The sequence below is a fragment of the Salmo salar genome, chromosome 21, assembly GCF_965601325.2.
Source record: "Salmo salar chromosome 21, fSalSal1, whole genome shotgun sequence".
NCBI lineage: Eukaryota > Metazoa > Chordata > Actinopteri > Salmoniformes > Salmonidae > Salmo > Salmo salar.
In genome coordinates this window covers 24,281,044-24,306,196 of record NC_138311.1, presented here as the reverse complement: position 1 = coordinate 24,306,196, position 25,153 = coordinate 24,281,044, and the positions used below count along the sequence as shown (strand labels likewise).

General features: G+C 42.0%; 1 protein-coding gene and 2 long non-coding RNA genes across 18 annotated transcripts in view; 1 reads left to right on the top strand and 2 right to left on the bottom strand.

Moving 5' to 3' along the window:
• The window catches only part of pou2f1b (POU class 2 homeobox 1b), a 30,397-nt gene extending 27,648 nt beyond the window's left edge, over nucleotides 1–2,749 (bottom strand). For 9 of the 16 annotated variants that reach the window (XM_014164552.3, XM_082967044.1, XM_082967050.1 and 6 more), the window contains exon 1: nucleotides 2,619–2,748. In XM_014164552.3, coding sequence (XP_014020027.1) covers nucleotides 2,619–2,664 — 46 coding nt within the window. In that variant the 5' untranslated portion in view covers nucleotides 2,665–2,748. Of the gene's footprint in view, nucleotides 1–2,618 lie in introns of all 16 variants that reach the window. The other 7 variants (XM_014164554.3, XM_082967045.1, XM_014164557.3 and 4 more) reach the window with 2 other exon arrangements.
• On the top strand, nucleotides 936–25,101 carry LOC106581969 (uncharacterized). The gene is made up of 3 exons (XR_001323216.3): nucleotides 936–1,163; nucleotides 4,880–4,997; nucleotides 24,722–25,101. It is a non-coding gene; the product is annotated as an uncharacterized LOC106581969 (long non-coding RNA).
• Nucleotides 6,493–14,009, bottom strand: LOC106581967 (uncharacterized). Its single transcript, XR_014382019.1, has 3 exons — nucleotides 13,373–14,009; nucleotides 10,150–12,688; nucleotides 6,493–8,303 (listed from the first exon to the last, which is right to left on the bottom strand). It is a non-coding gene; the product is annotated as an uncharacterized LOC106581967 (long non-coding RNA).
• Nucleotides 25,102–25,153: the final 52 nt, after the last annotated feature.

Genomic DNA, 25,153 nt, shown 5'->3' with positions numbered 1-25,153 from the left:
GGACAGAACTCTCGGGATGGAATGGGATGAAGATATAAAACTGTGAGGAAGTGAGGAGGGTGAGTGTGAAAATGAGAAAATAATTTCTCACCACAAAGTAGCTTAGTTCATAATCGACCCAATTTTGTTCTAAAAGCCCCCTTTTTCTTTTTACAAAGGGCTTACTGAATGCTTCCCACAACAAGACAGGAACCCAACAAAATAAGTGAATGTTGTGCTACAGTGACAAGGATAACCTGATTTCACACTTTGCAAAAAGCACAAGACACAACACAGCAACATGAATAAGATTATCTTTAATAAGTAACAGGGATGTAGCCTACAACCTAAATATGGACACATACACACACAAACGCCTAAGCAGCAAATAGTTTGCCTGGCTACCCAAACTCCTTGCTCCGGCCAAACGCTACGCCACGCCCACGGACGTTAGTTTATAAGTCTGGATCTGAGTACCTCCCCAATGATTTCTAGAATGCATACACACTCTAACTGTCCCATTAATGCATACACACTCTAACTGTCCCATTAATCGATGGGTTGGGCCAGAGCCATAACACACCTGGATAAAGCAGCGTTTAAGAAATGTGTCATCGGCTTTGATACTCTGATTGGTTAGTGATGATCCAATCGCTGATGACTTTGTTTTGTATAACATCACCACAAATTACTTCAACAATAGCAGTCTTAGACTGAAGTACAGTATGTAGTGAACATAGGGCAGCGGAATAATTCAGGTTGAGTCATCAGGCAAGCAAATTGTGTAGTTGTCATATCTTTTGGAAAATGTGTTTGCTGGCTAGAATGTTCATAAAAGTTGAAGAAGGGCGACAATAGGCCTATAATAAAAATCACATCATGAGCAAAACATTTTAACTACTTCAGCAAATCTGTATGTTTGTCTTAAGTGTTTATTATCACGGTGAAAACAGTGGCACGAGAAAAGAAAATGGGTGGGAGCCCTTGTCTGCCCTTTCATCAAACAGAGACCGAAGACATTAATTGCATGTGGGCCTCTCTTGTGCCCCTGGCTGTCACGGAAGTACGCATCACCCCTCCCCGGGAAAAAAAATGGCACAGGTAGAATGGGCCTCGTCGACATGGATTGTAAAGAAACGGCATTCAAAACTGATGCTGAAGACGGGAATCGCTCTACACAAGAGGTGGGAAATCCAAGGCACCGTTTTTAAATATCGGAAACGTCCCCAAATTAGGCATTCTACTGAAGTTTTTAATATATTCAGTCTGGGTAAACAAACGCCACCGATACCGACGCACACACAGAACTCAAGACAAGAGGGACTCGGTTGTGTGGGGCGAAACTTCAAAGCTCTCATCCAAACTCAGACTAGCGAATGGCGAGACAATGGCGGCAACTACTTTTTCCCTTTCGACCGTGAATGTTTTTAGTGGATTTATGGCGGCAGGAGCAGCATTTATATAACTGTCATTGCTATATTTTGGAGAATATGGTCAAATTAAATAGTCTAAATAAAATAAATTGAAACTCGTTTATTACTTAAAACACATCCAGGAGGTAGGCAGCACCAATACATCCTAAACATAAACAATGCTAAACAATACTAGTTAGGCTATACATTTCTTAAAGCGTTTAGGCTTTTATCTGCTAAAGAGAGCAGTACTATTGTTGATATCACGCTTCTGGAAAATAAACTAGCTCACGGGCTAGGTGCTGAAAATGGGCAGATTGTAGCTGCCACCATGGATTAAAAAAAAATGGGTTAGCATACTGTTAATCTAAAAACATGATCAATAGGCATATAAACTTAATGGAGACAATAGGCATATAAACTTAATGGAAACAATAGGCATTGTCTATAACCGCCAAACTAAAGGTTTTGACATATTTTGCGGCGAACGAGAGATAATGTCGAATAGTTCATGGAATATGCTGAACCCCGCATTCTCTATGACTACGTTATTATGGTCGGACAGGCCCACATGAATAACACAAAACAGGCTACAACGTCTGTATCGAGCACAAAGGCTGGGAAGATATAAAAACACGCTGCGGCCCTCCGACATCAAGCAAGTTAGCTTCTCGGCTTCCCATTATGCTACTGTAAATATGATTATAATGTAATATGCACAGCCGCTGGCTGTTGTTGAAAAAATGAATATGCAAACCTCCTCCAAGAAGCAGATAGGTTAACGCCACAATAAGCATCAACACAAAGCCGATCTGCCTAGTTTTAGCAGCAAAGCTAGCCACCTTATCAAGCTAGTACAGCTACAGTACAGTATTTGAGCAATATCTGAATATGGCATGTATAAAAACCACAGACACGTCGCCAATTACTAATAAAATATGCTAAATCGCATTTGCAGACAGTGGTATGAATATGTAGCGGCGTACAGTACTCTAATCACACAAAGAAGGGAGGCATGTTTTTTTTTGCCTTTAATTTGTCATCGCACTGCAATAGCCCGTTTACCCCTCTGTCAAATATCCACTAGCTGTGAATTAACTCAAATGACGCGTACAACAGCAACATTGGGCTAACTAATTTTGTTGTCGCGTTTGTTCTGTGCTACATGGGTTGAGAGAAAGAGTGTTTGAATATGAGTATGAATATGTAAAATTCTGTAATGATTACCTGGTCCTGAACTCTCATCTTGACTCGCTGCTCCTCCATCCGCCATTTTGAATATTTAACCCGAAATCCCATCCCTGGTAGGAGGAAAGAGAGAAAACTACACACCCTGCGCGACTCATGTGCAAGTGCACTGTATTTACTTGATAAATACAGTTGGAGAAAGTATGCATAAATTACGTTTTTTTTAAATAATTGTATTATGTTTGCATGTGTTTATGTAACCCATGTTAGTAATATTCATATTATCCTACTAGGTTAAATTAAATTGGAACTAAATTAATCTTCAAATATCCTTAATGTTGTCGGCTGCAAATACGGTATAATATTTAAGGAATAATTAATGGGGGGCTATTAGGTGTTCTATGGAAAATAATGAACGACGTGGAAGGTATGTTCCACGACGCGCTAGCGTAACTGACCTTCCAGGGAGATGCATTGTTTTCCAGAAAACGCATAGAGCCCCTAGTTTTTAGACCATGGCAGTGGGGACCCATCATTCTGGGCATTTAGCTATAAAAAAATAAAAAATAAATCTTTTTTTTTTTTGGGGGGGGGGGGGCTTACCTGTGTCACATATCAGTTTGCAAACAATGTAATTTAAAAAAATAATAATTACAAACATGGTCTCTTTTTTGCTTTCTTGAGTAAGGCAGCTCAAAAATGCAGGTGTTTCAGCCTAGGTCAGTGCTTTCTGTGGAGGTGGGCTAGCCTGTGGAAAATATGGAGCGTAAGTGTTGGTGATGTTCTCAAGTTGCGCCATGATTATCTCAGTGTTCTGTCACTCGTGGGGACAGTACGTCACCGCCAAGTCTAAGGGTAGACTCGGCTGCAAATACGGTATAATATTTAAGGAATAATTCATGGGGGGCTATTAGGTGTTCTATGGAAAATAATGAGCGACGTGGAAGGTATGTTCCACGACGCGCTAGCGTAACTGACCTTCCAGGGAGATGTATTGTTTTCCAGAAAACGCATAGAGCCCCTAGTTTTTAGACCATGGCAGTGGGGACCCATCATTCTGGGCATTTAGCCAAAAAAATAAAATAAAACCTTTTTTTTTGGGGGGGGGGGGGGGGGCTTACCTGTGTCACATCAGTTTGCAAACAATGTAATTTAAAAAAATATATAATTACAAACATGGTCTCTTTTTTGCTTTCTTGAGTAAGGCAGCTTAAAAATGCAGGTGTTTCAGCCTAGGTCAGTGCTTTCTGTGGAGGTGGGCTAGCCTGTGGAAAATATGGAGCGCAAGTGTTGGTGATGTTCTCAAGTTGCGCCATGATTATCTCAGTGTTCTGTCACTCGTGGGGACAGTACGTCACCGCCAAGTCTAAGGGTAGACCTCGAAAATTCAAGTCCCTTGGGTGCTACCATAGAGTTACATTAGAAGGTCATTGGCCACAGATAAAATTATGTCAAATCACATTATATTGGACTGATCATGTCAACATCATACTTTCAAAATCTTAGCTAGCAGTCATCATCATGAATCAAGTCGACAATCTACTGGCAAATCCTTTTTAATCCTTGTCATATGAAGAGAAATAATGAAATAAATTATAGCTAAAACGTATCGGTGCTCATCGGCCATAAACATTACACAACAAGTTGGAAATCGCAAATTAAACAATCAGTAGTTTGGAAGGAATCAGTGACTGCAAGCATCGCAAAGCAATCACTATCCTGCTATTCAGTAGAGTGGCAGTGTGGTCCTAAATCTTGGATTAAGTGTCTCTTTTCCAAGTTTAAAATGATAAACATTCAACATGGGCCATGCTGTCAATGAAGCATGATTTGTGCCGCGCTCAAAACAACTATTAACTCTGAACTTCAAAAACTTGACTTCAGTGAGTTCAAGACAACTGGGAATTCCGGGAAAAAAACAAGCTCCGACTGGGAAATACGTTTTAAACGGTCATCCACTCGGAATTGTAAATCGGGAACTCTGGCCTCTTTCTAGAGCTACAACCTGAAGATCAGCACTGTGGCCTATTTATTGCCTTACCTCCCTAATCTTACTTCATTTGCACACACTGTATATAGACTTTTCTATTGTGTTATTGACTGTACGTTTCTTTATTCCATGTGTAACTCTGTGTTGTTTGTGTCGCACTGCTTTGCTTTATCTTGGCCAGGTCGCAGTTGTAAATGAGAACTTGTTCTCAACTGGCCTACCTGGTTAAATAAAGGTGAAATGTTTTTTTTATTTAAATAAATAAAAAATCAATGACTTCATCATGATTCAACCTCCTTTTTTCCCCCAGAGTTCCCAGTTGTCTTGAAAGCACCATAAATCCAGAGAATTCCAGACTTTGATAACAAAATTATCCCACGAAGGACTGCCGTGCCACTTTCCTGTTCAAGTGAGCACAGCACAACAAGGTGAGTCCACAAATGTCTTGTATGCTGCTGCATAAATTATGTAATATGCCAGGGAGATATGTATACTGTAGCTAAGAAAGTAATACTATGTGTACGTTGTGTAGTAAGCTGTTAGTAGCCCATGTGCCTCACCCTAATAATTTGCTCTATTTACGCCTCTTAATTTAGCCTACTGTTCTGACTTGGTGGTGCACATGTAGCCTATAACCTGTTTTAGAGAAATGTAATCATTGAATATTGTAAGAGCTTTCATTGTCTGCTTATATGCCCCCTTTATTTATCCTACGGTTCTGACTTGGTGTACAGGGAGAACACTGTAAGAATGGCCCATGTTCTGAATTCTGTCGCTGTACATTTTAAAAGTGCTAAACAAATAGTTATATTGACTACGTCCGTCCTAGCTCGCTCATTAATGTCTTAATCGAAATTACGGATTGCCTCTTATCCGCTTGTTGTTCCCTTATGCCATAGTTTAAACATCTCAATTGTCATTAGAAACCACATCTGTTAAAGCAAGTCAGCCATATCAGCTATGTTTTGTAAGGCAGTAAATGAGGCTGAATGATCTGTTTCGCTGCCAGACAAGGCTCCGCTGATAGACAGGTGTAGCAGTGTTAGGACTGCTGTTGGGGCAGCTTTATGTAGGCCTTAACATTTTGTGGGCACCGTTTGTCACCGTTATAGTACAATTAATCTATTGTTTAGTGTTGTGTTGTGTAGTGGCTTTGCTGGTATGCAAAAAAATGTTTCTGCCCCACCAAGATGTACATGCTAAAATTGCCACTGACCATGGCTATAATTTAACACATTTGCCACTTGAAATGTGTTCAACATCCACTAACCAAACCATTAGTCCTAGATTGCTATTATGAAACTCGAATTCAACAATGCCAATAATGTTTTCAATATGAATTTTGCATTAAAAAGAAGCTTAAACAAATCATGTAAGAATTAACTATAGCCATTGAATTCTACCGTGCCTATATACAGTGATTTATAGGTAATTATAAAATGTGTGTGTCAAGCCCTGAATTCTGATTGGCTGACAGCGGTGGTATATCAGACCATATACCGAAGGTATGCAATTCTTTTTTACTGCTCCATTTACGTTGGTAACCAATTTATAATAGCAATAAGTCACTTCTGGGGTTTGTGGTATATGGCCAACATACCACACCTAAGGGCTGTATCCAGGCACTCCGTGTTGCATCGTGGTTAAGAACAGCCCTTAGCCTTGGTATATTGGCCATATACCACACCCCCTCAGGCCTTATTGCTTCATTATACAACAGGGGGGTCTAATCCTGGATGCTGATTGGTTAAAACCGCATTCCAGCAGGTGTGTCTATTCCTCAAATTACCACCAGCTAAATCTATGATTTACTCTGTTCCGTCCGACTGCGCAATCCTACTATCTCATCAACTCAAAACTAAATGTTAGTCTAAAGGAAATGTGAGATAATGTCTAGATGCTTTTTATAGTGGAAATCAAGTTTGTAAATTGCCTGGCTGGGCTGATGAGACAGTGATGGATGGAACAGAGTAAATAGGAATTTTAATGTAATAGATTTACCCAGTGGTAACTTGTGAAATAGACACAGGCTGGAACACGGTTTTAACCAATCAGCAGTCAGGAATTAGACTCCATTGTTTATAATATGCAATATTGTAACATATTTGCAGCCGACAACATTAAGGATATTTGATGATGCATTTAGTTCAATTTACTTTAGCCTAGTAGGCTAATATGAATATTACTAACATTTTCATAATAGCAAGCTAGGTCTGATGATTTGGTTAGCTAAACTAGCACGTCTGTTTTTTTGGTTACCACAGCAACTACTGTAGCTATCGAGTAAACTTGCTAGTTACTTCAGGGGATGTTGAACACATTTCTACCAGCAACACATTTCTAGTGAAAAATATACAAATTATAGCCATGGCAAATGTGTTAAATTCTGTGTTAATTTATAGCCAATTCCACTCCGCAAGCACGTTGTGGAACACACCTTCCACGTCGTTCTTTATTTTCCATAGAAAGCATAGCCACTCATTGATTACACCTTACTTGAATAGTATTATCCATAATGCTTTGTTTGTGTCTGTAAGTGTATGCGAATTTGCATAGTCCTGTTCTAACCTGTGCTTTTGTGCCCGCGTAGTACATAGGCCTGCAGGCTGCAGTAGCATACTGTAATAGCCTAGCCTATATGTGTGTTCAGATTATTTTTTTATATCAATAGAATAACAGCAAGTGTGGTATCCTGAGGTTTTCCTCTAAACTACATCTCCCTTTGAACTTTATTTTGATCTTCAGGCAATCAAGTTGAAACATCTAAGGATCCTATTGACATATCTCTGTAATGACGAATTATTTCTAGAATTATCCACTAGTGTTTCTGTCACGCCTGCTCCCGCTCCCCCTCCCTAGCGCTCGAGGGCGCCAGGATGCCCATCATTACACACACCTGTCATTTTCGTTACGCGCATCAGCACTTCATTGGACACACCTGTACTCCTTCACATTTTGATTGCCTTCCCTATATCTGTCTGTTCCTCTGTTTCATCCCCATGTCAGCATTAATGTCATTATGTTTTTCATGTCCAGATGCTGTCCTGTCTTGTTTCATGACAGTTTATTAATTAAATGGTCACTCCCTGTACTTGCTTTTCATCTCCAAGCATCTGTCCTCACAGTTTCTGCGGGTAGAAATCCTTAAAAATGTTCTATAATTGACACAAGCTGTATCCAACCAAACAATCAAATAATATTTTATTTGTCACACGCTTCGTAAAAACAACAGGTGTAGACCCACAGTGAAATGCTTACTTACGGCCCCTTCCCAACAATGCAAGAAAACAAATATTTAACAAATTATAACACAACAAATAAGTGAAAAGTACATTATTTTCTTTAGGAATGTAGTGAAGTAAAGTAAAACTAGTTTACAATTTATATTTTTAAGTACAGATGCAGCCAGTTAAGATGCTCTCAATGGCGCAGCTGTAGAACTTTTTGTGGATTTGAGGGCCCATGCCAAATCTTTTCAGCCTCCTGAGAGGGAAGAGGCATTGTCATGCTTTCTTCACGACTGTGTTGGTGTGTGTGGTCCATGTTAATTCCTTACTGAAGTGGACACCGAGGAACTTGAAGCTCTTGACCCGCTCCACTACATCCCTGTCGATGTGGATGGCGTGCTCGGCCCTCTGTTTCCTGTAGTCCATGATCAGCTCCTTTGTCTTGCTGGTTGTGCGTGTGTTTGACAGAGGGATTGCCTGAGCCAGGGGAGGCGTAGCTCTGCGAATCTTAAATAGCACGAGACCTATTATTTGGCAAGAAATACTATTTGTAGATCAGTGATTCTACACCTGACTTTGCTGAAACTAGCAGTTAAAGGAAAAAGTCAATGAAACCAAGCATGGAAGTATATTGTAGAAAATTTGTGGGGGAGCCCCGACCGGGACTCGAACTCGTTTAGCCAACACCTAATATAATATACAGTGCATTCGGAAAGTATTCAGACCCCTTGACTTTTTCCACAATTTGTAATGTTACAGACGTATTCTAAAATGTATTAAATAAACATTTCCTCATCAATCTACACACAATACCTCATAATGACAAAGTGAAAACAAGTTTTTAAATTTCTTTGCAAATGTATAACATTTTAAAACAGAACTAATTTATTTACGTAAGTATTCAGACTCTTTGCTATGAGACTCGAAATTGAGCTGAGGTGCATCCTGTTTCCATTGATCATCCTTGCGATGATTCTACAACTTGATTGGAGTCCACCTGTGGTAAATTCAATTGATTAGACATGATTTGGAAAGGCCAACACGTGTCTATATAAGGTCCCACAGTTGACAGTGCATGTCAGAGCAAAAACCAAGCCATGAGGTCGAAGGAATTGTCCGTAGAGCTCTGAGACAGGATTGTGTCGAGGCACAGATCTGGGGAAGGGTACCAAAACATTTCTGGAGCATTGAAGGTCCCCAAGAACACAGTGGCCTCCATTATTCTTAAATGGAAGAAGTTTGGAACCACCAAGACTCTTAATAGAAATGACCGCCCGGCCAAACTGAGCAATCGGGGGAGAAGGGCCTTGGTCAGGGAGGTGACAAAGAGCTCAATGGTCACTCTGACAGAGCTCCAGAGTTCCTCTGTGGAGATGGGAAAAACTTCCAGAAGGACAACCATCTCTGCAGCACTCTACCAACCAGGCCTTTATGGTCGAGTGGCCAGATGGAAGCCACTCCTCAGTAAAAGTCATGACAGCCCGCTTGACAGGTTGCCAAAAGGCCCCTAAAGGACTCTGACCATGAGAAACAAAATGAAGCTCTTTAGCCTGAATGCCGAGCGTCACGTCTGGAGGAAACCTGGCACCAGCCCTACGGTGAAGCATTGTGGTGGCAGCATCATGATGTGGGGATGTTTTTCAGCTGCAGGGACTGGAAGACTAGTCAGGATCAAGGGAAAGATGAACGGAGTAAAGTACAGAGCGATCTTTGATGAAAACCTGCTCCAGAGCGCTCAGGACCTCAGACTGGTGCAAAGGTTCACCTTCCAACAGGCTAACGACCCTAAGCACACAGCCAAGACAACACAGGAGTGGCTTCGGGACAAGTCTCTGAATGTCTGAGTGGCCCAGCCAGAGCCCCTACTTGAACCCGATCGAGCATCTATGGAGAGACCTGAAAATAGCTGTTCAGCGACTCTCCCCATCCAACCTGACAGAGCTTGAGGGGATCTGCAGAGAAGAATGAGAGAAACTTCCCAAATACAGGACTGCCAAGCTTGTAGCGTTTGCAAACATTTCTAAAAACCTGTTTTTGCTTTGTCATTATGGGGTATTGTGTGTAGATTGGTGAGGGAAAAAAACTATTTAATCGATTTTAGAATAAGGCTGTAACGTAACAAAATGTGGAAAAAGTCAAGGTGTCTGAGTACTTTCTGAATGCACTGTATGCCATTTAGCAGACATTTTTATCCAAAGAGAGTTACATTTTAAGTACGGGTGTTCCTGGGAATCAAAACCACTATCCTGGCGTTGCAAGAGCCATGCACTACCAACTGAGCTACAGATGACCACCGTAACCATTACGCCTAGAGGCCCGACCATCGCTAGGGTATGTCATCCCGGTAACCTACCCCAACATTGAGAGTGGGCGTGTCATGGAACTCCACTGCTTCTGGAGCTCTGAGAGACAGGGAGACAAAGAAATACACGAACAACAAAAAGATAGAAACAAGAACAGGCCAACCTCATCCTATCACCCACACCACTGCAACACACTCCACACAATTATCCACCACAACATCCTGACCCAGAGAGGAGAGTAGAACAGCTATTTACCCTTTAACATTCTCCTGCTTAGCTTTGTTCCTCTTCTTCCAGCATTAGTAGATGACAATTCTCAGGACCAGGACCCAAACTAGGACCCCTCCAATGATAGCGATGGTTGCGGTAGACATGTTCATCATGGAGGCTGAAGAGTGAATAGGTAGAGTGATAGAATGAGGAGAAGAAGAGAGGAATAAGAAAATAAGTTTGATGGCAAGACTGAGCCTTGTTAATAAATGGGAATTGGTGCCTGAGTTGCAGAGGCCTTGATTCAGTCATCACTATACCAATCCTAACCGAAAACTGCATCCAACCCCCCTCTCCCCTTACACCTCCAAACAAATAGCAACTGCAATACTCAATACTCACAGAAGCAATTTAACGTACCTGGCACTTCCTTTTTCTCCGTTCTGCTTTGGATGCTTATGGAGTCCCTTGGGTGCAAGAATGGTCTATCCATCCTATCCACAAATTATTTATGCATAGTAGTACACAGGGACTGGTCTCTAAATTACATTCTCTGCTACGTAAAATTACTCATAAACCAATCCCTTCCCACGTGTCATGGAAGAAAGACATTTCCGTATGTAATACTGTAACTAATTGAACCAGAGTTTGGTCCAACATATCAATTTCATCAAGAAACCCCAACCACCAAATGATACATTACAATTTGGCCCATAGAACTTACTGCACAACATGCAAACTATTTCAAATGACAGCTAGACAGACCCCAAATTGCTCACTGTGTCCTCAGGGGGCTCCTGGGGCATTTTTTCATGTGGTTTGGGAGTGCCCAGGGGTTTTACATTTCTGGAGTTGTGTTTCATCCAGTCTTTCTGTCATAATGGGTAGAAATGTACCATGTTCACAATCTATTTTGTTGTTAAATGATTACACTATTTTATATCTGTCAAACAGCAAAGTATTTGGCTGGCTGGATTAACAGCAGTCAAAAAAAGTATCGCTTTACATTGGCAGGCCCCTCATTCTTTAAGCAGACAGCAGTGGCTGCTATCATTCAAGTACATTATAAACATGGAAATATCTGTAAGACGCATACATGGGGCGAGTGAGAGACATATTTGCTCTTTCATCAACAAATTGCTGATGACACAACAGTGGTAGGCCTGATCACCGACAACGAGACAGCCTATAGGGAGGAGGTCAGAGACCTGGCCTTCTGGTGCCAGGACAACAACCTCTCCCTCAACATGATCAAGACAAAGGAGATGATTGTGGACTACAGGAAAAGGAGGACCGAGCACACCCCCATTCTCATCGACGGGGCTGTAGTGGAGCAGAGTTTCAAGATCCTTGGCGTCCACATCACCAACAAACTAACATGGTCCAAGCACACCAAGACAGTTATGAAGTGGGCACGACAAAACCTATTCCCCCTCAGACTGAAAAGATTTGACATGGGTCCTCAAAAGGTTTTACTGCTGCACCATCGAGAACATCATGACAGGTTGCATCACAGCCTGGTTGCATCACTAATCATTTGTTATTCTTATCTCATACTTAATTTTTTTTAGGTATTTTCTTAAAACTGCATTGTTGGTTAAGGGCTTGTAAGTAAGCATTTCACTGTAAGGTCTACACCTGTTGTATTCAGGGCGTATGTGACAAATAACATTTGATTTGATTTGAATGACTGTAAAAAGACTGCTATTGTGAAACACTAATCTACATTTGGGGAAGTCCTGTGGGTGGGGCGTGGTGCAGGGAACTGTTTGTCTTGCTCGGTCTTGTCACTTCTTTTTCTGTCCATGTGTACCTGTTTTGTGTACCTTATTAAAAATAATACAAACATTTGATCACAAAAAAAAAGGTATACTGAATACTTATGGGGCATGACAGTAAAGTTTGAGCTGGCAGAGTGATTCTGGTTGGTTGCCATGCAGATGTAGAAACCAGAAGTCTCCATAGAGATATTGAAAAGAGAGAACTGCACGGAAACCTCTGAAAGAATAACAAGGAAATTAGGAAGTAAAATTTAATAGAGGATAGCTGCACGTCAGTAGAGACTGCTGAGTGAAGGACAACTCATAATAATGGCTGGAATGGAGTAAATGGAAAGGTGTCAAACATGTTTGATTTCATTCACTCCATTCCAGCCATTATCATGAGCCATTCTGCTCTCAGCAGCCTCCACTGCTGTAAGTACACACTGATAAACAAATGGATGTTTTACATAAACTCTGCCATTATTCTATTGCTTGTTCAAAGTAAATCTGAACACACACACAGTACATACTCAGTGGTCCTAGGTGGGAATGCTCTGGGGGTGTTGTTGGTCCAGTACTCTGCTTCACCCTGCACTGTCCTACAGGTACAGAGGGACTGGGGAGGGAAGGAAACCTCACATCATATTGTGTCATTTGATAACTTGTCCAGTAGAGGGCAGTGTCGTCCTATTGAATACCCTATTAGAGCCATCTTGCCGAAGTAAACTTTGAGAACAGCTAAGCCAGCGTTTCCCAAATTCGGTCCTGGGGACCCTAAGGGGTGCACATTTTGGTTTTTACCCAAGCACTACACAGCTGCTTCAAATAAAAGCTTGAGGATTGTTTGATCATTTGAATCAGCTGTGTAGTCCTATGGCAAAAATCCAAACGTGCACCGCTTGGGGTCCCCAGGACCGAGTTTGGAAAACCCTGACCTAACCAGTGGCAGGTATTTTACTTCTCCCTTTACATGACAAGACACAGAATTGAAGTATCTATTCCATCTTTAAACAGATGTAACTTTTTCATCCAGACTTCATCTATCAGTCTTCCCTGTGGCTCAGTTGGTAGAGCATGGTGTTTGCAACGCCAGCATGGTGTGTGCGACGCCAGGGTTGTGGGTTTGATCCCCATGGGGGGCCAGTACCAAAAAAAAAAACAATTGTAAAAAAAAAAAAAAATGCATGAAAAGAAATGTATGCATTCACTACTGTAAGTCGCTCTGGATAAGAGCGTCTGCTAAATTACCAAAATGTAAATGTAAAATCATACCATTTCCCTACATGGCTACTGTTCTCACCCAGGACCACCAATTGTATATGGCGGACAGCTTCCCCTTGTCGTCTCCAGGGATCTGGACCCTGCACTGCCACAGCTGGTTCTCATGTATGGTCACCTGGCGCAGGGTGCTCTGCCCTCCAGGGACATCATGGTTCAACTCTGCTCAGCCCTCATAGGAGGGCTCGATGTCCAGTTGACCGTTGTTAAAGTACAACAAGGCAATAATGATCTGCATGAACCAGGGAGACATAAATAATACACACTACAGCAGTGGTCAAATAAGTACACTGTATCTAGTCCTCTTAGTAATTAAGCCTTAGCATGTCCAACTGGGGAAAATAATTCCATCTATGTAATTAAGAGAACTTATCTTCACTTGATCCAACTGTACTCCTATTGATCTTCATTTCCATTTTGACATTAAGAAAAGGGTGCAATCCCTTCTCTCGTCTTCTGACTGACCTTTGGATCAACATCAGAGTAATCAGCCTCCATGGACCATGAGATGATGACCAATTGAGTTGTCTGGCCTGGCAGGTATGAAACTACATGTCAGGGTGACATCATTGCCAGTGGTGTATAGTACTTAAGTAAAAATACTTTGAAGTACTACTTAAGTAGTCTTTGGGGGGTATCTGTACTTTACTATTTGTATTTCTGACAACTTTTACTCCACTACATTCCTCAAGAAAGTATGTACTTTTTACTCCATTACATTTTCACTGACACCCATGATTCCCGAGTGTTGGAGTGTGCTCCTGTCTGTCCATATCTATTTTTTTAAAACAAGAAAATAGTGCCTTCTGGTTTGCTTAATATAAGGAATTTGATGTACAACATTTACTTTTACCTTTTACTCAAGTATGACAATTGATTACTTTTTCTACCACTGCACTTAAGTACATTTTAAACCAGATACTTTTACTCAGTTTTACTTGAGTCATTTTCTATTAAGGCATCTTTACTTTTACTCAATTATGACAATTAAGTACTTTTTCCACCACTGATCATTGCCTCACACAGCTTCGTATTTACACCCAACAAAAATATAAACACAACATGTAAAGTGTTGGTCCCATGTTTCATGAGCTGAAATAAAAGATCCCAGACATTTTTCATACACACAAAAAGCTTATTTCTCTATTTCTGTTTACATCCCTGTCCCATGGTGGCGGTGGGGTTATGGCATGGGCAGGCATAAGCTCCGCACAACGAACACAATTGCATTTTATCAATGGCAATTTGAATGCACAGAGATACCGTGACGAGATCCTGAGGCCCATTTCCGTGCCATTCATCCGCCGCCATCACGTCATGTTTCAACCTGATAATGCATGGCCCCATGTCGCAAGGATCTGTACACAATTCCTGGAAGCTGAAAATGTCCCAGTTCTTCCACGGCCTGCATACTCACCAGCCATGTCACCCATTGAGCATGTTTGGAATGCTCTGGATTGACGTGTATGACAGTGTGTTCTAGTTCCTGACAATATCCAGCCACTTCGCACAGCCATGGAAGAGTAGTGGGACAACATTCCACAGGCGACAATCAACAGCCTGATCAACTTTATGCGAAGGATAGAGGATGAGAATGTGTCGCGCTGCATGAGGCAAATGGTGGTAACACCAGATACTGACTGGTTTTCTAATTCACGCCCCTACTTTTTTGTTTTAAAGGTATCTGTGACCAACAGATGCATGTCTGTATTCCCAGTCATGTGAAATCCAGAGATTAGGGCCTAGTGAATTTCTCAATTGACTGATATCCTTATATTAACTGTAACTCAGTAACATCTTTGAAATTGTTGCATGTTGCGTTTATATTTTTCTTCAGGTTGTGGAATTGTGACCTGAAGATCCCAAGCAGATAACGCTGAAAAGCAAATTAGTCATATTCTCTTCATCAGAAATCACTTTCAAATGTGTTGCCTGGTTCAGTTGGTAGAGCATGGTGCTTGCAACGCCAGAGCTGTTGGATCGATTCCCATGGAGGACCAGTACAAAAATCTATGCACCGGAACCCTGGCCCCTTGGTGGTTTCAAACAGTTTTTTTATCATGTCATATTTTGTGAGTTCAGTATATCCTTGTTTAGTGCGTGTAATTCATTATTTATTGATAAGGGATTTATATGTTTAAATGTAATGATTAAATAATTCTACCCTGAAACTTAACTATTAGTGATTATTAGTTTATGTAGCATGTATAATGAATAATTAAAGTACTAAACGTAAGTCCCATAAGGTTTAGTAGAGACCTGTGAGGAAGAGAAATATATGTGTGCATGTGTGTGCCTAAGAGAATACCGAGAACAATTAAGACTGTTTGGCTTGACCTGGCTAGAACTCTGAGAAACTTATGATAGGACAGGGAGTACTTCTCAAGGTTCCTCTAATCTCGGGGGAATGGAACGGACAGCGCTGGGTAGTGATAAACAGTGGGGAGAACTCTGGGAAGGGACACAACTCACCTACTGTTCATGTGTATGAATATGCGTAGATTATCTACCGTTTGTGTGGATGTATGTGCGTAAGTAGAGAATGCACTATAAAATGAATGTCTCTGTATTATGGACTTCAGAACGTTCTCTGAATAAACTGTACGAACCTTTTGCAGAAGCTGAGTCTTTGACTAATTATTATTAACCCAGTGTCTAACAAACCTTGGGGATTAGTCTAAGTTTATTGATTGTTAGTTATTATCATTGGGATAGAAAATTCTCTTGACATTTATGCCAAAATGTAATATTTCAAAAATGAATAGGCCTATACAACGATATACATTTTGCAGACACTCTTATCCAGGGCAACTTGATTGATTGTTTTTTTATAAGACAAGTTTAATGCTAGCTAGCAACTTACCTTGGCTCCTTGCAGCCACAAGGTTCTTTTGACGCTGCACTCGCATAACAGGTGGTCAGCTTGCCACGCAGTTTCCTCGTGGATTGCAATGTAATCAGCCATAATCTGTGTCCAAAAAGGCTGATTACCGATTGTTATGAAAACTTGAAATCAGTCCTAATTAATCGCACATCAGATGGGAGCCCCTACCATTGAGAGGTCAGAGGTTGCCACGATCATTTCCCTGCTGACCGGAGAGGCATTGGAGTGGGTCAGGTTGATGGCTCTGTTCAGGCGGTCTCGATCAGCCACCAGAGGGCAGAGAGGGAGGTGAGCACCTACTCTAACTCTTGCAGGGTGCCCAGACTGCTGTGGAGTGTGCCCTCACCTTCCGGACCGTGGCAGCCTCCAGCAGATGGAATGAGCCGGCACTCCGTGTAACAGTACATCTTCCGTCCCTCTCCTCGGCCCTACCTGGGCTTGAACCAGGGACCCTCTGCACACATCTACAACTGCCTCCCACGAAGCATCGTTACCCATCACTCCACATAAGCCACAGCCCTTGCAGAGCAAGGGGAACAACTACTTCAAGGTCTCAGAGCGAGTGACGTCACTGATTGAAGCGCTCACCCCGCTAACCATTTCACATCGGTTACATCCGCACCCTATTCAGAAGAGGACTGCACAAAGAGGTCCAGACGGAGCTGGCGTTCTGAGACGACAACCTCTCCTTGGACGCACTCATCGGGATGGCCATCCGTCTGGGTAACCTTCTTCAGGAGCATCGGCACCTCCATCGCCTCTCGCCCTCCTCCTTTGGCCATCCTGAGACAGAGCCTGAACTAACTGAGATAGGGTCCACACACCTCCCCGCGGCAGAGAGACACCATTGGCGACAACTGGAGCGCTATCCCTATTGTGGTCAGGAGGGGCACCAGATTCAACGGTGTCTGGTGCGTCCTAAACAGGTATCCACGAGGGCAGAGGGACCGCCCTGTTATCATCCGTCTCCCGGGGCCGGCATGAGTATTTCATCATCATCTCTTTCTGCCAAACCCTTTCTGGTTTCAATTTCACTGACTGGCTGTCCCTCGTGTTCTCTACAGCTCTAGTGGACTCCGATGCCGTGGGGAATTTCATTGCCAAGGACCTTGCCTCCTCCCGGAACAATCCCTCATACCTGCTCTCCTATACTTTTCCGGTCCAAGCCCTGGATAAGCGACCATTGGGATCCAGCACAATCAACCACATCACAGCACACCTCACTGTGGGACCCATACACCAGGAAAACCTTCCCTTCCTCATACACAAAGTAATCCTGAAAATCATCGCCTGGGTACCAGGATGCCGGAGGACCTGCCTTCTCATACCCTGTGGTTCCACACCGGTTTAGAGTCCTGTAAGTGCCCTCCAGCCAGCATGCCAATTGCACGCTCCCTCAATTTGAGACATCTGTGGCATTGTGTTGTGTGATAAAACTGCACATTTTAGAGTGGCCTTTTATTGCCCCCTGCACAAGGTGCACCTATGTAATGATCATGCTGTTTAAATCAGCTTCTTGATATGCCACACCTGTCAGATGGATAGATTATTTTGGCAAAGGAGAAATGCTCACTAACAGGGATGTAAACAAATGTGTGCACAACATTTGATCGAAATAAGCTTTTTGTGAGTATGGCACATTTCTGGGATCTTTTATTTCAGCTCATGAAACCAACACTTTTACATGTTGTGTTTATATTTTTGTTCAGTGTAGTTAATGTGAGCTAACCAAAATGCATTGCTTCTGACCTGCCATGATCCTGCTTTACATCTGACAAATATTTTTGCTACCTAGATAATAATGGTTTAGTTCATTATCTAGCTAGCTAGCTTTAAGTGGAAAACTGAGTCTTGCTGTAAAATGCAGCTAGCTAGCAAACTCGACTTTAGACATTTTAGCCAAGCCAACTAGCTTGATACTCAGTAACGTTAGCTTACTATACTTTCTGGAGAACTGGACATTCCTCTCGTTCGACTCCTTGCCTACTTTCGTCTCTTGGTCTTCTTCTAGGTTCAAAACTATATGGCTGTAGTCTGGTGTCTTATTGTCAAAAGAAACTGACTCAAACACAGCCACCTGGTGCAGTCAACGGCTCAGTGTTCCAAAACTATTCACCTGTTTCTACGTCAAGCAAGGAACATTTTATTTTTGTGTGTTTTTAATGGTGCACGTGCGGCATATAATATTTTATTTCCAATTTCCCCCCAAAAAGTGACTGTTTTGGGGGACGATAATGTGAAACATGGCCTTTAAGCTTTGAACAAGTTCTGTCATACTGAACGCAGACAAATACAATCGATCATCGCGCCGTGGCATTGATCAACCAATGGTGTGTTAGATACTATCCACATAAGTTTGCTTGACACCCCCTCATTATCATATTGGAGGAAGAAATACAGAAATGTAAAAAAATATGAATGAAATGAAAAGGTGGGATTCATTATTTATATGTGTGCAATAATTCATCCATGTATTTATCTATTTGTTTGCATTCACATAATTCTAATTCTGGCAGCTTTGGTTCTCCATACATGTTGACGCCAATGCTTCCTTCCCACAAATTGGCTGGATGTCCTTTGGGTGGTGGACCATTCTTGATAAACACAGGAAAGTGTTGAGTATGAAAAACCCAGCAGTGTTACAGTTCTTGACACACTCAAACCAGTGTGCCTGGCACCTACTATCATACCCCTTCAAAGGCACTTAAATCTTTTGTCTTGCCCATTCACCCTCCAAATGCCACACATACACAATCCATGTCTCAAGGCTTACAAATCCTTCTTTAACCTGTCTCCTCCCCTTCATCTACACTAACTGAAGTGGATTTAACAAGTGACATCAGTAAGGGATCATACTGTAGCTTTCACCTGGATTCACCTGGTCAATCTATGTCATGGAAAGAGTAGGTGTTCCTAATGTTTTGTACACAGTGTATATGGGTCTTTCTATAAACTAGGGTACCAGTGAGGATTTCCTATGCTAGACAACTTGTCACAGCTGTTGATATGTCATTGATACTAATCTGCATAAAATGTTTATGGCATTTCATTAAGATATAAGGGGGGGGGACATACAGTTGTGGTCAGAAGTTTACATACACCTTAGCCAAATACATTTAAACTCAGTTTTTCACAATTCCTGACATTTAATCCTAGTAAAAATTCCCTGTCTTAGGTCAGTTAGGATCACAACTTTATTTTAAGAATGTGAAATGTCAGAATAATAGTATAGAGAATGATTTCAGTTTTTTATTTCTTTCATCACGTTCCCAGTACATACACTAAGTATTTGGTAGCATTGCCTTTAAATTGTTTAACTTGGGTCAAACATTTTGGGTAGCCTTCCACAAGCTTCCCACAATAAGTTGGGTGAATTTTGGCCCAGTCCTCCTGACAGAGCTGGTGTAACTGAGTCAGGTTTCTAGGCCTCCTTGCTCGCACATGCTTTTTCAGTTCTGCCCCCAAATGTTCTATAGGATTGACGTCAGTGCTTTGTGATGGCCACTCCAGTACCTTGACTTTGTTGTCCTTCAGCCATTTTGCCACAACTTTGGAGGTATGCTTGGGGTCATTGTCCATTTGGAAGATCCATTTGCGATCAAGCTTTAACTTCCTGACTGATGTCTTGCGATGTTGATTCAATATATCCACATAATTTTCCATCCTCATGATGCCATCTATTTTGTGAAGTGCACCAGTCCCTCCTGCAGCAAAGCACCCCCACAACATGATGCTGCCACCCCTGTGCTTCACGGTTGGGATGGTGTTCTTCGGCTTGCAAGCTTCCCCCCTTTTTCCTCCAAACATAAGGATGGTCATTATGGCCAAACTGTTCTATTTTTGTTTCATCAGACCAGAGGACATTTCTCCAAAAAGTACCATCTTTGTCCCCATGTGCAGTTGCAAACCGTGGTGGTTTTGGAGCAGTGGCTTCTTCCTTGCTGAGCGGCCCTTCAGGTTATGTCGATATAGGTCTCATTTTACTGTGGATATAGATACTTTTGTATCTGTTTCCTCCAGCATCTTCACAAGGTCCTTTGCTGTTGTTCTGGGATTGATTTGCACTTTTTGCATCAAAGTACGTAGTGGTATGACAGCTGTGTGGTCCCATGGTGTTGATACTTGCGTACTATTGTTTGTACAGATGAACGTGGTACCTTCAGGCATTTGGAAATTGCTCCCAAGCATGAACCAGACTTGTGAAGGTCTACAATTTTTTTTCTGAGGTCTTGGCTGATTTTTTTTGATTTTCCCATGATGTCAAGCAAAGAGGCACTGAGTTTTAAGGTAGGCCTTGAAATACATCCACAGGTACACCTCCAATTGACTCAAATTATGTCTATTAGCCTATCAGAAGCTTCTAAAGCCATGACATCATTTTCTGGAATTTTCCAAGCTGTTTAAAGGTACAGTCAACTTAGTGTATGTAAACTTCTGACCCACTGGGATTGTGATACAGTGAATTATAAGTGAAATAAATATGTCTGTAAACAATTGTTGGAAAAATTACTTGTGTCATGCACAAAGTAGATGTCCTAACCGACTTGCCAAAACTATAGTTCGTTAACAAGAAATTTGTGGAGTGGTTGAAAAACTAGTTTTAATGACTCCAACCTAAGTGTATGTAAACTTCCGACTTCAATTGTAGCCTAGTGTTTAGAGCGTTGGGCCAATAACTGAAAGGTTGCCAGATCGAATCCCTGAGCTGACAAGCTAAATATCTGTCGTTCTGCCCCTGAACAAGGCAGTTAACCCACTGTTCCTAGGCTGTCATTGTAAATAAGAATTTGTTCTTAACTGACTTGCCTAGTTAAATACGTTTTTTTTTTTTTTAAGTAAATGTAACCACTCAAATTCATAGACAGGGCTATGGATGCAAGGACTGACTGTCCATGAAATCAAAATCATAGTTTTAACCATGTTTTGGGGCTATAGTGTTTGTTTACATTTTATTGTTTACAGACAGAGGAGTAAAATAAGCTTATTTTGGGTTCTGGTGGGGTACGACTGTTGATCGAAGCTCATGAGATTCCAAGATTCCTTTAAAGATTTCCAAGATGGCGTAGCAGTCAGATGTCTTTGTCTTGTCTCGTCCCGTCCCATGCATATATATTTTTATTCGCATTCTTTTTAATATTTTCCTAAACCTCAACTTCAAAATACTCTCCTGCAACCCGCCACACCCAATGTGGTGTGGATCTGTTTTTTTTTTCTAAAGTATTTCTATTTACCTCCGAACTGGAATACCTCAACTGAAGCTAGCTAGCTAGCTAGCTAGCTAACTAGCTATCAGCTATCAGTCAGCTAACCACTGCTAGCGGTCATCAGCTAACCTTTAGCTCGGAAAGCTCTCGCCAGTTCGTACAACGCGTTTCAAACCAGAGCATACCGGACCTATTTTTCTCTCCATATCCCCGGATTCCTACCGCAAACTCTGAACCTTTTCATCTGGATCATGGCAGCTAGCTAACCGCAACCCGGGTTGACTACTCCTGGCTAACGTTTCCGTCCCGGAGCTAGCACCAACTAGCCTGGAGCTAGCCCATGCTAGCCCCATCTCCCGGCTAGGGCTCCTGGGCTACTCCTGAAGCCCACTCCTCGGCTACAGTATCCAGACTCCTACTGCCGGTACAGGGCACGGAACCCCGCCGATCCTTCACGACTGGAATACTGACATAATCTGCCCGAGAATCCCAACAGGCCCCTCAGGCGCGACGTCCCCTGAAGGCCCATTCTGCTAACCGCGGCCTGCTAGCTATCTATAGCATATTGGACTGTTAGCTGATCCATCGGCCAGTTTCTTGGACCACTATACCCATTTTGCCAATTGGACTTGGACCCCTCTGCTACTTGGAACCCTACTAATTCCACGACTGGTCTATCGACGTCACTGCAAGGAGGAGGCAAAAACAGACTTTTCCCCACCGCGACGTCCCTCTAAGGCCCTTATGCTAGCTTGCTAGCCTCGGTCTGCTAACTGCTAGCTTGCTAGCCTTGGCCTGCTAACTGTCTGAATCGCCGTGTCCCCAGCCGGCCCAACCACTCACTGAACCCATTCGATCACTTGGCTACGCATGCCTCTCCCTAATATCAATATGCCTTGTCCATTACTGTCCTGGTTAGTGATTACTGTCTCATTTCACTGTAGAGCCTCTAGCCCTGCTCAATATGCCTTAACCAACCATGTTGTTCCACCTCCCACATATGCGATGACATCACCTGGTTTAAACGTCTCTAGAGACTATATCTCCCTCATCATTACTCAATGCCTAGGTTTACCTCCAATGTTCTCTCTTCCTACCATACCTTTGTCTGTACATTATGCTATTGTGCCCAGAAACCTGCTCCCTTTACTCTCTGTTCCGAACGTGCTAGACGGCCAGTTCTTATAGCCTTTAGCCATACCCTACTTCTCCTCTGTTCCTCTGGTGATGTAGAGGTTAATCCAGGACCTGCAGTGCCTAGCTCCACTCCTACTCCCCAGGTGCTCTCATTTGTTGACTTCTGTAACCGTAAAACCCTTGGTTTCATGCATGTTAACATTAGAAGCCTACTCCCTAAGTTTGCTTTATTCACTGCTTTAGCACATTCTGCCAACCCGGATGTCTTAGCAGTGTCTGAATTCTGGCTTAGGAAAACCACCAAAAACCCTGAAATTTCCATCCCTAACTATAACATTTTCCGTCAAGATAGAACTGCCAAAGGGGGCGGTGTTGCAATCTACTGCAGAGATAGCCTGCAGAGTTCTGTCTTACTATCCAGGTCTGTACCAAAACAATTGAAGTTCTACTACTAAAAATTCACCTTTCCAGAAACAAGTCTCACACCGTTGCCGCTTGCTATAGACAACCTTCTGCCCCCAGCTGTGCTCTGGACACCATATGTGAACTGATTGCCCCCCATCTATCTTCTGAGCTCGTGCTGCTAGGTGACCTAAACTGGGACATGCTTAACACCCCGGCCATCCTACAATCTAAGCTTGATGCCCTCAAGCTCACAAATTATCAATGAACCTACAAGGTACAACCCCAAATCCGTAAACACGGGCACCCTCATAGATATCATCCTAACTAACTCGCCCTCCAAATACACCTCTGACGTTTTCAACCAAGATCTCAACGATCACTGCAGCATTGCCTGCATCTGTAATGGGTCTGCGGTCAAACGACCACCCCTCATCACTGTCAAACGTTCCCTAAAACACTTCAGCGAACAGGCCTTTCTAAATCAACCTGGCCGGGGTATCCTGGAATGACATTGACCTCATCCCGTCAGTAGAGGATGCCTGGTTATTCTTTAAAAGTGCCTTCCTCACCATCTTAAATAAGCATGCTCCATTCCAATTTTTTTTAACTAGGAATAGATATAGCCCATGGTTCACTCCAGACCTGTCTGCCCTTGACCAGCACAAAAACATCCTGTGGCGTACTGCATTAGCATCAAATAGCCCCCGTGATATGCAGCTTTTCAGGGAAGTTAGGAACCAATATACACAGGCATTTAGGAAAGCTAAGGCTAGATTTTTCAAACAGAAATTTGCATCCTGTAGTACAAACTCAAAAAATATTTGGACCAATATTTCCATGACACTAGCTAACTTGAGTTGGCTAACTAGCGGCTAACATTAATAGAAGCTAGCTAGTAGCGTCACGCATCTTCAGACGAAACCCAGAGGAAACTCTAGAATTTCCGGTATCTAGAGTTGCCATCTGGTCTCTTCACTGTTCGCCTTTAACCAGGGATCAAAATCACCTTAGAATCACAGTTACCTACTTTAACTTCAAAACTAGCCCAGTCTTCTCCCGCTAGCGCTTGCTATTGGTGGAAACGTACTGAACTCTTGCTGTGCCCAATCGAACTGGCAAGCTAGGACTGATGATTTGGTTAGCTAGACTAGGAAGTATGGTTGCTTGGTAACCATGGCAACTAATGTAGCTATGTAGTATAAACTTTCTAGCTACTTCAGTGGATGTTGAACAAATTTCTACTGGCAAATGAACACATTTATAGCCATGGTACAAAAGGGATAATCAACTTGGAGCTCTATGCGTTCTCTGGAACACACCTTCCACGTCGTTCATTATTTTCCATAGAACGCATAGCCCCTCATTGATTATCCTTTACATAATGCACGCTCTAGAATGCTCTTCAAGCCAATCAGAAACGAGTATTCCACTGTAGCCATTGGTCGGCCATATCGACACTCCCCAGTAGAAGCAGTCCTCCATAGCAATGACCGAAATTCTACAGTATTTTAATTAAATGTTTCAAGGACAAAATTACATGTATTTCTTTTTTTGTTGTGTGGACAATAACATTAGAACTTTAAAAAAATTATACTTTAAGGATTTTTTAAAATAGATGTACTTAGTTTTTATGTTTAGCTCACATAATATAATTGTAAAGTATTTATTAAGGTGTCTGTTACAGAATAAACGTGGCAAAAACAAATGTAGACATTTAATAAAAAACATTTTTTTTTTACAGTGGTGGGGGAGTGCCAAGCCAAGATGGAGGAGCTGTGGCTTCAAAACAGAGCCCCCTGTCAGTCAATGGTTGCGACCCCATGTGGTCATTGTTAAAAGTATGTGTGTAATCATGGAATGGTTTTGACTCTGTGCCATCTTTTGATTATTTGTTTGTGGTGAAAGTAGGCCTACATCCGTTTTTATTTGATAATGCACTGATTTATTAATTTGTTTTAATGTTTGCTAGTAATTATTCCAATCAATAAATTAACAGTCTTGTTATGAATGATTCATGGAAATGTAATGAAAATAATGTATTTTAATAACTTAATTTGTTTTTATTTGATTTTATAAAATAGCATTTTTTAACTGATAATAAAGTGAAGTAGTGGAGGAAAAACTGAACTAAAGTCTCAGGATTATTTCTTGTTTAAATTCTTAATTTCAAAGG